General features: G+C 30.4%; 1 protein-coding gene across 1 annotated transcript in view; it reads left to right on the plus strand.

Annotated features, from left to right (window-relative positions):
• LOC135952086 (protein piccolo) overlaps positions 1 to 17,761 on the plus strand; it is a 43,026-nt gene extending 25,265 nt beyond the window's left edge. Inside the window, exons 7-11 of the mRNA XM_065501882.1 lie at positions 362 to 597; positions 3,147 to 3,209; positions 3,317 to 3,442; positions 6,434 to 12,545; positions 16,937 to 17,761. Of these exons, the coding sequence (XP_065357954.1) occupies positions 362 to 597; positions 3,147 to 3,209; positions 3,317 to 3,442; positions 6,434 to 11,802 (5,794 nt within the window). The 3' untranslated portion in view covers positions 11,803 to 12,545; positions 16,937 to 17,761. The remainder of the gene's footprint in view (positions 1 to 361; positions 598 to 3,146; positions 3,210 to 3,316; positions 3,443 to 6,433; positions 12,546 to 16,936) is intronic.
• Positions 17,762 to 17,973: the final 212 nt, after the last annotated feature.

Consider the following 17,973-nt stretch of genomic DNA (forward strand, 5'->3'; position numbering starts at 1 on the left):
TTATTAGAAGAAAGTTAGTTGAAATGTATATGTGTGTTTTTTTATTCTTGTCATGAACTTATAAACCCATTAAGTAGCTTTAGTGTTTAAACAAAAAGCTTTCACAGGATCATCATTTCAATTAGTTGCACTAAAGCTTTCATTTTGTTAATTTTATTTAAATGATTAATTCTACTGATTTTGCATAATAATAATAATGGTTTTTGATTGGTTTAAATTTAACAAATACTGAAATGAAAAAAAATTCTTTTATTAACTTTTACTACTACTTTTTGGCTCCTAAAAAAACTCTAATATCTCATTTTTATTTATTCATATTCACACCCACACACATCACATCACCAACCACATATAATTTTAGTGATCAACGTACACCACCAGTACAATCGAAATCTTTTAGAATTTTACAAAAAATCACAGATACTATCGATGATGCCAGTAACGATGACAATGCAAACCAGCAGCAGCAGCAAATACAACCGCCAGCCGAACCGCAATTACAGCGTCCAACATTTGCACGTCAAATGAGCGCTCAACAGGCCCACCATAGCCCCACAGTCGAACAAATGAGACGCATGCAAATTGGACATGAACAAGGTAAGCACCCATCGTTAGGGCGACGACAATTACGCTGACAGCGCGAGCGAACAAAGATGTTAAGAATCTGTAGGCGAATGTTTTTAGAAAGTGAATGTAGGGTAAATAGCGAAATAAAGGAGGGCACATAAGCTTTTAATTGACAGTTAGAAGGGAAATGAGACTGTCCAAAATATTACGGGTTTTTAGGATTTTAAAGAAAGCTTTAAAGCTTAAAACTGGCTTTTCGTTAAAAAAGCCACTAAAATATAAAATTTATAAAAAAGCTTTCAAGTTTAGTAAGCAAAATGAAGCTTTCATTAATAAAAAAACTAATATTATAAGTTGAAAATTAAAACTTTTATAAACTAAAAGTTTCAAATTAAAGCTTTTATCAATTAAAAGCATAAAATACAAACTTTTATCAATAAAAAGCATAAAATTAAAGCTTTTATAAATTAAAAGTTTAAAATGCTTTTATAAATTAAAAGTTTAAAATTAAAGCTTTTGTAAATTAAAAATTAAGCCTTCACAAGTTTCAATTAAAGCTTTTACAAACCAAAGAAATTTTAAATTAAAGCTTTTACAAATTAAAAAAAAAAATTAAAGCTTTTACAAAATAAAAAAGTTTTAACTTGAAGCTTTTCCAATAAAAAAGTTTCAAATTAAAGCTTTTAGAGATTAAAACAGTTTAAGTTAAGCTTTTACAAATTACAAAAGTTTTAAATTGAAGCTTTTATAAATTAAAAAAAAATAATTAAGGCTTTAACAAATTATAATATTTCAAAGCTTTTACAAATTATAAAAGTTTTAAATTAAAGTTTTTACGAATTAAAAAATTTTAAATTAAAACTTTTACAAATTAATAATTAAAGCTTTTATAAAAATCATTGTTAATTTTTACGAATTAACTCAAATAAAAGCTTTTATTAAGCTTAAATGATCTCTAAACTTAATGAACTTAAAGCTTTTTTTACAAAAACACTTTGAAGCTTTTTATAAAAATCTATATATAACGATTTTCAAAGCTATAAAGTCTTAATATTAGTCAAAGCTTTCAAGTGATTTAAAAAAACTTTCCATAAAAATATATAAAAACTTAAAGGTTTTTATAAAAACATAAAGCTTTTTATAAAAACATAAAGCTTTTTTTATAAAAACTGAAAGCTCTTTCGTAAAAACTTAAAGCTGTTTATTAAAATTTCAAGTGTTTTATAAAAGCTTGTATTTTTTTATACAGGCTTAAGAATGTTTAAAAAACTAAAAGCTTTTCATGAAAACTTAAAGCTTTCTACAACAACTTAAAGCTTATTATAAAAACGTTAATATTTTTACAAAAACGTTATTATTTTTACAAAAACTTAAAGGTTTTCATTAAAAATTTAAAGCTTTCTATATAAAAACTTAAAGATTTATATATAAACATAAAGCTTTTAATAAAAACTTAAATATTTGTACAAAAAATTAAAGGTTTATATAAAAACTTAAAGCTTTCTATATAAAAATGAAAAGCTTTGTATATAAAAACTTAAAGTTTTCTATATAAAAACTTAAAGTTTTCTATATAAAAACTTAAAGTTTTGTATATAAAAACTTAAAGTTTTGTATATAAAAACTTAAAGTTTTGTATACAAAAACTTAAAGCTTTTAATAAAAACTTAAAGCTTTTAATAAAAACTTAAAGCTTTTAATAAAAACTTAAAGCTTTTAATAAAAACTTAAAGCTTTTAATAAAAACTTAAAGCTTTTAATAAAAACTTAAAGCTTTTAATAAAAACTTAAAGCTTTTAATAAAAACTTAAAGCTTTTAATAAAAACTTAAAGCTTTTAATAAAAACTTAAAGCTTTTAATAAAAACTTAAAGCTTTTAATAAAAACTTAAAGCTTTTAATAAAAACTTAAAGCTTTTAATAAAAACTTAAAGCTTTTAATAAAAACTTAAAGCTTTTAATAAAAACTAAAAGCTTTTAATAAAAACTTAAAGCTTTTAATAAAAACTTAAAGCTTTTAATAAAAACTAAAAGCTTTTAATAAAAACTTAAAACTTTTAATAAAAACTTAAATATTTTTACAAAAACTTAAACGTTTTTATAAAATCTAAAAACTTAAGACTTGAAGCTTTTAATAAAAACATAATTTTTTTTATAAAAACTTAAAGCTTTTTATATAAGGTTAATAAAAATTTAGTTTTTTATTAAAAAAAAATATGTTAAGAATCAATAGTTAAATTTTTTATATTAATCTTTTACCGGTAGTGAGCTTTAAGCTTACTGCTTTAGGTTTTTTTTAGTTTATATTTAATTTCACCCAATTTCATTTGACTTTCCTTTGTTACTCTAATTATATTAAGCTTATAAGCTTAAAAAGCTTAAATATGGCTGGTTTTGGAGTTTTTTTAAAACAATTTTTTTACAATAAATCATTTTAATATTAATTTACTAAAAAAAATAAACTTTAATAATAATGATTAACTTAAAAATAACCAGGACTAAATTGAAAAGAAAATTTCTTTAAACAATAAATATAAATAAAAATATTAATGTTTTACTGTCTCCCTCTTCTAATTACAGGTAACTACTCAGCGCCCACAACGCCTTCTGCATTAAAATATAATCAACCACGCTCTTTCTATGGTAAAGCTTTAAAATAAAAGCTTTTTTGTATTAATTTATGTTCAATAATTTTTTTGTTTTAAATAAATTAATAAATTTTCTCTTTCTTTTCGGCTACAAAATAAAAGATAACTCTCAACAATATATACCACCCAGTGAACAACAAGTACCCGAACCGAAAAAATATACCGGTAGCGCTATACCAAGTCGATCATTTAAAATCCTACAAGCCATGACACAACCAGAAAATGCTGGTAAGTTTTCTTGAAATCTGTAAAAGCTTTCATTTTGTTTTCTTTATTACTTAGAAATAAATCATTTCCATCATCTTTAGTTTTAAAAATATTATTAGTTTTAGTTTATTACAACATTTTCTAACCTCCCCACAAAATCATAAAAAACATTTGTAAATATCATTATTTCATTTGAATTTCTTTTTATCTTACAATTTCTCATCTCACATTTATACATTTGACTCATGTGCATATGGAACTTTTTTTTAAATAATTATTTAGTGTATAGGAGAGAATGTGTGAAAAAAAGAGAGCGAGAGAGAGAGACAGTGAAAATTTCACCTTTTTTTTTAAATAGTTTTAAAATTAATTGCAACTCTTTTTTTATTAAATGATTATAATTGTTTATGAAAAATAAATATTTTTTTTGTTTTTAAGTTTGCTGTTTCTTTTCTTTATTACTTATTATTTTTAATTTAATTTTTTCCTTTCATAAGTTTAAGATGATTAAGAACATTTGTTTTATATATAATATTTAAGATCATGCCAATGAACATTTGAAATAATCCATTTGGGAGAATTTTTTCTTTAAATACAATAAAAATGCATGTTATTTTTACTAAAAAATATACGTTTATATAAATTAATAAATTTAACCAATAATTGGAAAAAGAATTTTGTTGGAGAACCAAGGCGAACCAGAGAAAAGGAAAGCTTTAAAATTTAATAAATATCAACAACTTTTAAGAATGCTTTTAAGTTTCTCTCAGAAATTCAAGATAAAGTGACAAAGTTTTTACAGCTTAAATTAAAAAATCTTTATAATAAACTTAATTTACTTAAAAGCTTCTTGCCCTTATATCGTAAAATGATTTCCATAGGTAGTTAAAATGTTATGGAATGATTGAAGCTTTCAATAAAAAGCTTTGAACACACTGTACTAGTTTTAAACTTAATCTACAATATATTCTTTAAATTAATAAAAGCTTTACGTTTTTTATAAAAACATAAAGATTTTTATATAAAAACTTAAAGCTTTTCATAAAAAAAGCTTAATACTTTTTAAACTTAAAGCTTTTCATAGAGAAGCTTAATGCTTAATGCTGCGATATAAGGAAAAAACCAGACAACATCGATTTTTTACCTTTTTTATCTATATCCGTATTATCTTCAAAAAACTTTGCAACGTCGTAATTTGGACCTATAGGTCAAAATCGGAAAAAATAATTTTAATTCAAATTTTTTTTTAGCAAAAAAAAATTTTTTTATAATTTTTTTTTCAAAATTAAAATTTCGAAAAAAAATTTAAACAATTTTTTTCGGTAATAAATTAAAATTTAAAAAAAGATATATAAAATTTGGAAAAATTTTTTTTGCTAATATAGACAATATGGATATCTAATGATAGATATTTCAAAGACCTTTTCAACGATGTATATAACGCCATAGTATGTTGGACCTATGGGTCAAAATCGGGAAAAATATTTTTTATCCAGAATTTTTTTTTTTTCAAAAAAAAATTTTTTGTTACACAATTTTTTTTCACTAATAAATTAAAAACACAATTTTTCAAAATAAAAAAGAAAAAAAAATTTAAAAATTTTAAAATAATTTTGAATTTTTTAAAATTTTTGGGAATTTGAATTTTTTTTTTTAATTTTGTTTAGCAAAATCTTAAAAAGAAACTTTTATTAAAAATTATTTTAAACGATTGATTCACTTAAATGGTGTTAATTGAAGATTTTAAGTTTTTTTTTCAAAAAGAGCATTTAAAAGCTGAAGAAATTGAAAAATTTTAAAATAATTTTGAATTTTTAAAATTTTAAATTAATTTTGAAATTTTTTTTTAATTTTTTTTAGCAAAATCTTAAAAAGAAACTTTTATTAAAAATTATTTTAAACGATTGATTCACTTAAATGGTGTTAATTGAAGATTTTTAATTTTTTTTCAAAAAGAGCTTTTAAAAGCTCAAGATTTTAAAGCTTTTCAAAAAGAGCTTTTAAAATATAAATATTTTATAAGAGTTTTGTCACATAGTAAGAAGTTTTTCTGAAGTATTTTCAAGTATTATTTATTTAAATCCTAATATTTCAAAAGCTTTGTCACTTAGTTTAAGTTTTTCTTAAAGAAGTTTTGAAAGATTAAATCAACAATTAATAAAATTGATTCGATTCATATTTTATTAAAGCCTTTGAAAGCTTTAGCATTATAATTTATATTTCTAATTTAAATCCTAATATTTCAAGAGTTTTTAAAATGTAAAAGCTTTAAAGTGGGAATAAAAAAGCTTTTTTAATAAAGCTTTTAATAATTAAATTAAATACATTGGAAATTAAGCTTTTTAAAAGGCTTTCCTTAAAAATTCAAAAGCTTTAAAGTAGGAATAAAAAAGCTTTTTTTAATAAAGATTTTAAGAATTAAATTAAATACATTGAAAATTAAGCTTTTTAAAAGGCTTTCCTTAAAAATTCAAAAGCTTTAAAGTGGCAATAAAAAAGCTTTTTTTCATAAAGCTTTTAAGAATTAAATTAAATACATTGAAAATTAAGTTTTTTAAAAGGCTTTCCTTAAAAATTCAATTTAAAAAATCTTTAAACCCTGAAAAGCTTTCCCTGAAACATGTAATATTTTAAATACAAAATTGTCCAAAATGGATTATTACCACATTCACATGCGCCCGCTTTCTTCACATTTAATGTCAACAGCAATATATACCTAGAACAACATAACTTCAAAGCCCTACATCATTACCGTCAGTCACTTCACTCCATCCATACCACATACATACATTTGAAACATTATTTGTTCATTAATCAAAAAAAAAAATCGGTATATCGTTTGTTGTATGTCAAAATTTTGTTGTTTTAATGGTTAATTTCATTACAAAATTCATCACAAACAAAAATTTTATTTCATTACTTTTGTTTTTTTTCTCTCTTTTTCCTCTATATATATTTATTGACCCAAAAAAAAATGCACGACGATCACAAAATAAACTAAAAATCATGTAGACGAACAGGAAAATTCTCAAAATAATAACGAAATGAACGAAATTGTATCAAAACCTGAAAGTAATAGACATTCATATGCTTCCACTTCATCTACCGCTGAGCCGGTATCATCATGTTCATCTACTTCGATTAGTTCGGAATTGGCTTTCTCATCATCACCCTCACCCACACCGCCACCCTCACAACCTCTATCTTATCCACCCTATCCATATCCCTATGGTTATCCCTGGTATCCACCACCACCCCCCACTCATATGCCTGGTGATAATTCTGGTGCTCCCCCCATTCCCTATGGTATGCATTATCCTTATGGCATGCATTCTGCCACACCACCTCCACCCCCAGTTTCAGCAGCTGGCGATCAGGCCAATCATCCTACACATTATGCTCCCTATCCCTATTACTATCCTTATTATCCCCCTCCCCCCACACACATGTCACCCTATTCTAATGGTGCCCCCACATCTGAATATGATTTACAAAATATGTATCCTTCTTATATGCCTCCACCGCCACCATATTTAGCTTATCCTTATCCCGTAGCTCCTAGTTATAGTCAAAGTTCCAGCTCAAGTAGGGCCAGTAGTGTGTTGCCCGATATTATCATAACACCCAGTACCGATGATGTACCCTCTCAAGTCATTATGAAACATCACATTAAGATGGACAAAGAAACTCGCAACAAACGCGCCAGCTCCATAGAAATTGAAGATGTTACCTCGCTCAAGTCAAATCCCCCAGCCGAGGGCTCGGTGGTGGATATTCTAACCCAGCATTTGCAAAACATGTCCAAGTGCATGGAGAACAATTTGAATACAAAGCGTCAAGCAAAGAAATCCTATAAAAAGAATATTGATCAAAAGTCGCCGGAAGACAATACTTCACCTGTACAAATCACCATGGTAATGACAGAATCGGAAAAGGATTCGGATAGCGAAACCTCCGATTCGGAAGTTACACCCAAGCAAATGGATAAAAAGGGGCCGGTTCCTCTGAAATCCATTAGATCCGTTAACAATGTACAAATCTATAAGAACCAAAAACTGCAGCAGGGAGAAGAAGATTCCAGTTCTGAGTCTGACTCAGAGGATGATGGTGAGACTACTGCCGATGGTGAAAGTGATATTTTTGATGAAGAAGAGGAGGAGGAGGAGGAACAAGAAAATAATCATCATCCGCATCATGGTTTTCCAATAGAAGAACACTTGGAACAGGAAGAAGAGTCGGACAATGAAGAGTTCATAATGGACGACAATCTAAGTGTCATCTATGAAGAGGAGAGTGAAGTGGAAAAGAGCAGCGATATGGCCAAGACGGTAATACGAGGCGACAGATCTACACAAAGCGATGATTTGTCTTTAGACAAAGATGATCCTCCTGATGGTTTGAAACACAAAATAGAAGAGAATGATGATGAGGAGGAGGACGAAAGAGATGATTCCACTTCTGTTACCGTAAGACTGCCTTTGAAATTCTCTTTTAGCAACTCCAACAATGCAGAAAATATTGCCACCGTGGAGGTGGGCAAATCCCAAATAGAAGAAAAGAGAAATAGTATTTCCTCTCTAGAAAAACGTAATTCATTTAGTGTGGCCACAATTAACAGTGATCCAGAGGATGATGATGAAAATGATTACGATGATTGTGATGTTAGTGTTACGATATCCTTAACACAATCCTCCAAATCAGATTCTTTGAAAGCTAAACAGGAAAAGAAAAACTTGGCTGATCTGTATCCTATAGAAGACATGCCCAAGCCCGAAGAAGCTTTGCCACATATTGACACCAGTCAAGAAGATGTTTCTGTTTCATTATCGTTAAATATGCGCAATAAATTTGCCCATGAAACCTTATATAATGGCATAAGCAACAAGGAAACTGTAGCAGAGGATAGTAAGGAAGTAACGCAAAAAGTGTTGGAAGCTCCGGAAGAATTGGATTTCTTTGCAATGTTAATGGCTACCAAAATGCAGGCCCAAAAAGTTAAAGAACAATCAGCTAGTTATTGGGGTAAGTCAACGGAAACTAAGGAGGAAACAGCAGCACAAACCGAGCAGCAAACCCAGGAGGTAAACAACACAAAACCAGATTCCTTGGAAACTAAGGAAAACAAAATGAATTTCTGGAGTAAATATGGCAATAAAATTGAAACAGAAACTACAAAGCAGCAGGAAAACAAAACTGAAAAAGAAAAATCCAAGGAAATTCCAAATAAAGGAGAAGAAATTAAAAAACCTGAAATCTCCAGCAGCTTGAAAACTGAGAGCAAAACAGAAAAGTTGGAGGATACTTCCTCAAAACCCCAAGAAGAGCTGAAAAAGCCCAAATTTAGTTTCTGGGATCGTTGTTCTTCGGTTAGCAAAGATGAGCAAAAGGAAGTAAAAGAAACTAAAGTAGATCTGAGTAGTAGCAGCTGGGAACGTTATACAAACCCCACACAACAAGCAGAAAAAACTGAAAATATACTAGAAGCCTACAAGTCTCCTGAAGAGAATACCCTAGCCCAAGCAAAAACAACTAAAGCAGATTTGTCTACTACATTCTGGGAACGTTATTCCCAAACAACTCCAGCACAAGAGGAGAAACAAGTAAAAACAGATGAACTAGCAATGGAAACTCAAAAACCCAAAGAAATTGTGCACACTAATGATTGGAATAGTTACTTGAAATCCAACGAAGAAGATAAAACACAACACGAACAATGTAAACCTGAAGAAATTGAGGACATTTGGGCTCAACGTAAGGAAGAAGATATAAAGAAGCCAGCTTTCAGTTTCAGCAATAAATACTCCAATAAAACAGAAGTAGAAGCTTCACCTGCTGCTAAGGAAACACAAGAAGAAGTAGTGGATATTTGGGCTGACCGAGTAGAAGATTTGCCGCCCCTTAAATCAACTAAAACCAAACACAAGTCCTTGGAATCGGCCAAGAATTCCTTCTGGTCTTCAGTAAATGAGGCCAACAAAACATCGCTTGAAGGCGAACAACAAAGTAAAGTGATAGAGGAAAAACCTGTAACAAAACCAGAAACCATTACACGAAAGGAACTTAATATGAAGGTGCTAAGATCATTTGTCAAAGAGCTGCCTCAACCTCAAATAGCTTCGGTTCACTATGAAGAGGAACATATATTGGAAGCTTCTGTTTCACATCAAGAAGAAACTGAGGAAATTGACTTTTGGGCTCAAATTGAAAAGGCACGTGATAGCAAGACTCCAGAGCCAAATGTAATTGTTCAAGAGCCTTATTACGTCAACAACTTTGAACAGCTACAAACCGAAAATCAAGACTCCACATACCTTAACTCATTTGGGGAGCAGGAGACCAGCATGTTTAATGATGATAATATGCCTAACAATACACCTGCCTTTGATCCTTACAAATACCCAGAGGAACCCAGGGAAGTGGATACCGATGAAGAAATTGACTTCTGGGCGGAGATTGAGGCCAAAAGACATTCACAAGAAGACGATGTTACTTTCCATAAATCGGCTTCATTTTGGGCTTCTAGAGAACGTCATAATTCGGTGGATGAGACTCCCTATAAACCAGTGTTGCCTAAGGCATTCCATGCCAAACTACCCGATGAGCCTCCATCAGCAGACATTAATATTTGGGAGGCTTTAGAGGCTCACAAAGGTGAAGAGCCTGTTATTATAGATCCCGAGATAGAGGAAGAAAAGGCTTTAGTCCAGGAATATGATGATATGTCCCAACATGAAGCAGCAGAAGAAGGAGAGCTCCATAATGATGATACAGTTTCAGTACACGAAGCCGTGGTGGCTGCTGTATGGTGTGCACCAGCTCAAGTAAATCAAATGGAAGAGTCGGAGATAATGCAAGAACCACAAATAGACTATTGGGCTCAAACCACAGAACAACCACAGGAATATCCACAAGAAATTAAAGAGGAATGTGTTGAAATTAAGGCAGGCCAGGAGGAATTGGAGATCAAGCGAAATAATTACAGAAAAGCCATGGCTTTCTTTACCACCTCCATAGATGACAACAAAGAACAAAGTGTTGAGCGTTATGAGCGCAGCAAAAGTAAATCGCAGAGATCCTCCTGCATAGAAGAAGAAAACGAGGCCTGGGATTGGGATGCGGTTAGCGAAGCCTTGCAACAGGATACAGGAGCAACACAAAATGAAACAACAGTTGAAACCAAGGAATCGGCAATTGAGGAAACATTTGATAAAGAACTTACACCACAAATGGCTCCCAGCACTACAACCATCCCAGAAGAGAAGACATTGCCCGATGTTTATGTGGAGCCCACCTTAAAACGTTTGCCCAATGGTTTGCCCGACTTGGAGGTCAATAAATTTAATGAGGAAAGAAAAATCTCGGTGAAATCCCGCATCTCAGCCTTTGAAACTGGAGCTGTAGAATCTCCGGTTACAGATTCACGCCGAAACTCGATTAAAAATCAATCTTTATCCGTAGAGAGTTATACGAGACAAAGTTCTCTGTCACGCAACAGCAGTACCCAACGTTCCGAATCCGAAATGGATGAGGATGATTCGGGTGTAACTGACATGAATAAACAGCTATCGGAAACGGACACTGAATCGGAAAGCTTCCCTGAATTGCGTAAAATGTCTTCATACCAAAGAGCCGCTACTCACTCAAGATTGTTTAAACTCTTGCAAGATGACCCCGATGTAGCGGAAAGCAATCAGAATGCCGACGAATTCCAATTCAAGCCCAGTCGCCGCAAAATTGTGCACAATGTCAGTATTACCCGCAAACAAAATCCCAAGGCCTTGGCCGAGGCCGAAAGCATGACCCAAAGAAGAGAACGTTTGTCTTTGCCGCTGCGCAAAAACACCAGCATAGATGCGGACAACCCCTCAACACCCAACAGCCCCGCCTCACCCATAATGGGCCACACAGCCAATAAATCCTCGGTGGTTAGTGATAAGTTGGTCAGTGAGTTGGTGCAGAGTTTGTTGCTGAAAAGCGATAGCACGCATTTCAAAAAATTACCCATGGAAAAGCTGCAGGCAGCTGCCAAAAGAGTTTTAGAAGAGGAACTGGATTCCTTAGAGAATACCTCGGTAGATTCCACCCCAGCCATGACACCCAACGAAATGAAAAAGGATAAATCCTATGCCGACTACTACAACACCTGGTCGGATGCCCAGGGTTCCGAGGAGATTGTGCCCTCGAAATCTTTCAGAGCTTTGCAAGACACCAAACGCAGTCCCTGGACTGCCAGATGTCCAAGAGTATTAGGTTCGAAAACCATTAACCGGGATTTGGCTAGAGTAACAGAATCACCGGAGATTTCTATGCGCATCAGCAAAAGTCCCGAATGTTTCAGACAGTCCCGGGAAAATTCTATAGGAAAATGGAAAAAATCATAGTTTAGGCCAAAAGGGGTACAGGAAGAAAAAAACGGGGCTAAACTAAACTCACTAAACAGTTGGTATTAGGACTTAATTAAGATACAGGGGAAACGTAGAATATAAGTTTAGATTTAACTGCCATTTACGGATATTTTAATTAAAAAAAAAACAAGGAAAACAGTTCAAAACTCCTAGTCGTAGTGCAGGCGCAAAAAAGCTTTTTATTCCAAAAGGAAATTTGAAAAAAGTTTTAAACTCTCAGAAACCAGAAAAAACAGAAACACAAGCATTATGATCTTAAAACAGTTCCTAGAACTAGGACGGACTATGTTCGAAATTTGCATTTTTTTTATTAAAAATTGAATCAAATTCAATAATATTTTAAGTCTCATGTCAAGCACTCAAACCTCATCTATAACAACTCCATGCTCAGGCACCTCATTATAACATTTATTTGTATATTTTTTTACCAGGCTATGATCAATCAATTGTCGTTCATTCTTTCGTTAAACAAAAATAATTAAACATTCTTTTGTTACCTTCAAAACAAAATTATATAAAAAAAAAATATGTAAAAATATGATGCACCACCACCACCACTAAAACAAAATCTCTTACATTTTAATTTGTGTAAATTACCAAAAAAAATCCGTAATCCGTACCACAAAAAAAAATAAAACTCCTCCAAAATAAAAATCAGTCAATCAAATTTCTATAATCAAATAAATCAAAAAAATAAAACCATGTTCAAAAATTCTAAGGTACATATAAAAATTAATTATATTAATTAAAGCATTTATCAAAATTCTATTTCATTTAATAACTTTTCGTTTTAAAAACCAATACTTATTGTATTTGCATTTTGTTTTATTATTAATTTTAATTTAATTCAATTAATTTGCCAGCTTTCTTAGCCAAATAAATTATTAAATGTTTTTTTTTTCTTTTTTAGTTTTAATCTATTTTGAAACTTAAAATATTTGCGATAAAATATTGAAAATTTGAGAAATTTCCTTAATGGATTTTTAAAACCCAATCAAAATCCCTCTAAAACTCTTCTGATATAAACTAATAAGGAAATTTATTTAGAAGTTAACTCAGTTCCACTCTCAGAGTATGAAATAAGTTACCGAACAAGGAAAGAAATCGTTCGACATTGAGAGCAAATTAGCCCCAAATGTTCCCAGTGGTCGAGGCTGTTGAGTTAAGATCTCCTTATATTGAGTTAATATCTAGTATTTAAGATTTCCTTAATCACGATTGAAACTTGTTTTAATGTCTAAAGAGACAGCCTCAAGATACAGCAACTATTTCAAAACTGATTTACATTCAGTTGGATTCTGTCCTTTTCCTTCGGAAATACGTTTCCGAACCAGACACGAAATCGTCCAAATGATCCCAGTGGTCGTCGCTTTTAAGTTAAGATCTAATATTTAAAATCTCCTTAATCATAATTGAAACTTGTTTTAATGTCGAAAGATACAGCCTCAAGAAACAGCAATTACTTCAAAACTCCTTTACATTCAGTTGCATTCTGTCCTTTTCCCTTGGAAATACGTTTCCGAACAAGGCACGAAATCTTTGCATATTTAGAGCCAATTAGGCCCAAATGTTCCTAGAGGACGACGCTTCTGAGTTAAGATCTCATATTTAACATATCCGTAATCATAATACTGCAACTAGTTCAAATCTCCTTTTCATTAAGTTGGATTCTGTCCTTCTCTCTGCAACTGACTAACAGGGAGAAGCGGAAAGGAAATTTCCTTTAGATTCAGCAATCCAGCCTTAAATCGAATTTGATTTTAAACTTTTAATAAACCAAGAGTTCAGTTTAAAACAGATTACAAATTCCTTTCCCCTTTGACGATCTTGCGTGAAGATTTAGGACCGAATTTAGTAACTTTATGAAACATTTCCATGAAATTCTCTCAGCTTTCTATGGCATCGTGAAACATTGATCTCGCAATTTATTTTCATGTTCGGCAGAGAAAAACAAATTGTTAAATGCCAACTCAAATTGGGCCTAAATGTTCCCAGAGGACGATGGGTTTGAGTTAAGATCTCTTCAGTCATGATTGATACTTGTTTTAATTCCTAATGAGACAGTCTGAAGATACAGAAGATCAGTCGACTCACCTTGTCGTGGTTTCGAGGCATTGCATTATCTTATCTTATCCCCAACAAGTTCTGCCAAATATAAAGAGGTAATCTATTCGGAAACATTCGGAGCATGGTCACGGTTTTTCAGAGAAACAGCTTCAAAGTTCTTTTTGTGCCTACAACTTTTGTTGGAATTGAGTTGATTCTAAAAGCCCATCGAGTCGACTAATGTTTAGTTTCGATTCAAATGCATTGTCCTATGATTTGTCTTGTTCTAAATGGCGCCATCAATGGTGGGGGGTTTTCAAAGAATAAGACAAGTTCTTCGTGGGCAAACAACTTTCATTAGATTTAGTTCTAAGAGCAAAGCGATTTCTTCAAAGAAACAGTAAACCATTTGTTTCAAAGTTCTTCATACACTAGCAAATTTTGTTGAATTTGACATGACTCTAAGGGGACTCGTTATTGTAACAATTTCACTGCTACCGAGACTTCTTTTCTGTTGAAAGAACTTTCGGTTGATACAGCTGACGCTAAGTTAACTATCACCCAGAGAGATTCGAGTCATTCCGGAGCGAAAATCCAATTGTGGCAACATCTATTTAATCAGATACAGTCGACTGCTGTTTAATTTTGAGTTGACATTTCCACTACTGCCATGACTTCTTTTCGATTGAAAGAACTTTTGATATTCAAGCAATATTTAATGTAAACGAATTAAACTATTCTCCAAACATTGTTTATTGTCATGACGATCTTCCAAGATATATTGCTGCAACGTGATGATTTCGAACAACCTTTTCCTTTTTATTTAATTGTACTGGTCTTTTAGACCATTATTTGATAGACGTTACAAGATTGTCGAGAGTACCAGGCTATACGGCTTAACCTCTCGTTGCTTTTAACACTGGATAGAGACAATGAGTCCAACCAGCGCCATTGTTTGACTTGTAAGGAATACACAATTGGCAACTCTTCGTATAATGACAGCATTGATCAATGTACACGCAAACTTACAAAAGAGCTCGGGCTATCTTATCCCTGCCATCCATCAGTAGTCTAATCCGACACAAAAATAACCTCTACCAAGAACAAACAACCATCATACTACGAACACCTCGAACACCACCTCAAGCACTGAGCCGATTGCAATCGCTCTTAATGAATGGCCGTTGTTATGGACCAATAATCATCCGGAGTTCCACATAAGACTCTTGTCAGCTACAATTTCAAAATAAACTGTTTCCAGCTTTACAAACTCGAGGCTCCCGTTTCGCCCCATATCTCCCTCCGAAGCATAACACCAAGGTGTCTAAAGAACACCAAGGTAGAACATGCTCCATCCCTCCGGAGTATAACACCAAGGCGTGTGAGGAACACCAAGGTGAAACATGCCCCAAAGGGGTGATAATTTGATAAAATGAGACTATGTTCTTTGTTGCAATAGTTCCACTGTTATCGAGAGTTATTTTCTGCATTGTTCTAGTCCGTTTATAAACCACGCACTGGAGAAGTGAGCTACCAATAGCCTATCCAATGTCGCTACAATTCTTTCCTTTTTTAAATGTTCCTCTTATGTCGTCGATTTTTACAACTGTTAGACGCTACTGACAGATTTTGGGCATATAGGAAGCTAAGGAAGATATATTTTGAGGAGCATTGATTCTCCTTCCTGTAGCACAGCCATTTTCATGTTGCAATATTTGAATTTATTTCTTTTTTGGTTTTGTTTTCATTAGCTGCATTATTTTTTTCTTTTTATTTCATTTTACTGCCTCCACTCTATGCAAAATTATTGCACAATAGAGGACTTTTACAGTTTGTGCTGCGATTTTGATGTGAACTTAAATATTCTCTAAAATATAATGCATTATTTTTACATGATAACAAATTCATACTTATCTTGTATACAGCATTCTCCCTCAAGCTGCTAATGTTGCCTGAATTAGTTGCAATTTCATTTAGTGGTAATGTTTATGCAGTTCCTAGTTTGTAGAGATCTTGGGAAATCATCAATATTGAAAGTCCTAGAGGTTGTGTTCATACGATCTCAACCATTTCCATTATAAAGCTTCTCAATCATATACAAACATGAATTCAATATATAATGAGACCTTTAACCTTTAAGTGATCTTACTTACAAGGTATTGTTGTGGATTTTTTGACAAAATTTTACTAGTTACTGTCTTTTAAAGCAAGATTAAGGTTATATAAAATTTCTATTAAATTTGAGATATTCCTAAATATTAAATTATAAACTAAATTATCTTTAGAAATAAACAGGTTTGTATGCAAAATCTTATAGAAATACCAAAAAAATTTCAACAATATTTTACAATATTTTATCGCAAATATTTGATGTTTTCTTTTTTTTTTTTTAAGTAGAATTGTGTAAAGCTTTTTTTAATTTCTATAATAATTTTTTAATTTATTTATTGTTTTTTATTTTTCTATTAAAAAAAAAAGTAGTCAATGGAGAGTAAACTCCACCTTTGGCTTTAAAATTATCAAGTTTAAGAATAAAATAAAACTTTATAACAAAACTAAATGAATAATAAATAGTAAATTTAAGAAAATATAAAAGAAATTTTATAAAAATAGAGCTTTAAAGCATTTTATGGAAAAATGGATATTTAATTCATTTTTAAAAACAAAACATTTAACCAGTTGCAAGCAATTAATGTTTTAAAAAAAAGGTGAAGTTTTCTCTCGTTGATTTTGTTGTATTAAAATTTAAAAGTTTAATGCATGTAGTTTTTATTTATTTTTTTATTCTAAAAGCTTTGTTATGCTTTTGTTTTTTTATATATTATGTAAAAGCTTAATGTGTAAATGTCTCTGAAAATATCAACTGTCCAAACGAAAAAGTGTCTAAAAAGCTTTTAAAAGCTTTCTATGTTAAACAAAAAGAGTGGAAACTTTGGAAATGTAACAAAAAGGAAAAAGCTCTTTTTGTTAAATTATATTAAGCTTTATATGTTAATACAAATGAAATTTTTACATAAATTTAACTAATTTTTTTTTAATTTCTTTTTCTTTGTTCTCTTTTTAGGACCTGGACAATCGGATCTATAATTATTTTCTTTTATGCCATAGAAATTAATTATAGATTTCCATTGACATTGCAAAACTTACATACATACTTATGTCCAATATTATAGAAACTTTAAAAAGTTTTGAATTTCATTTATTCAAAAAAAAAACACACACACATAGAAATATCGGGTTTATTTTTACATAAACCAAAGATACAATTTTGGAGATGTTTGTTAAAGAAAACCGGTGGCGTTATTTAATTTAAAAAAGCAAAAGTTTACTAAATAAATAAAAAAACATATTTTAATTTTAAGTTTTAACAAAAAAAAAGGTAACAACAATTCTTAAGTTTTAAGAAAAGAAAAAGAAAAGCTATAAAAACAACTAAAAACTTATGTTTAATTAGAAAACTCAACAAAAAAAATAAACAATTTTAACGATTTAAAAACGACAAAAAAGCGCTAATTTACATTTAACTTTAACTATTAATCATTTCATATTATTTTATTTTTATTTTAAAGAAATTTCATTAACGAATTTATCTATTCATTTCTTATTAAAAACAACGAAATTTATTTAAAACCAAATGTCCAATTTTAACAATTTTGTAAGAGAAAGTATATATCATCAAGAATTCAAAATATTTGATTTTAATTTAATTGTTATTAATTTATTTTTATTTTATTTTTATTATTATTTAATATTATATTTTATAATTTATCATTTAAAAAAAAACAGATCATTAATTAATAAATAATTGTGTTTTATTATTATTATTATGTTTGTAGCATCATTTTGAGCAAAATAAATAATTCATTTTTTAAAAATATTGCAAAACAAAGTGTTTGAATTATGGAAAACAAAGGGGAAATGATTGGAGCTCTGCTATTTAAGGAAATAAAGGCGATTTAAGTTATACAATTTAAGGAAATACTCTTGATTTTAAGTTCTTCATATAAAAAAAATATTTTTTAATAAAAGAAATAGCAATAAAATTCACAATAATTGAATAATTTCCATTTTTTGCAAATATTTGTAGTGTTTCATTTCCAT

Source organism: Calliphora vicina, chromosome 2 (genome assembly GCF_958450345.1).
Source record: "Calliphora vicina chromosome 2, idCalVici1.1, whole genome shotgun sequence".
Classification (NCBI taxonomy): domain Eukaryota; kingdom Metazoa; phylum Arthropoda; class Insecta; order Diptera; family Calliphoridae; genus Calliphora; species Calliphora vicina.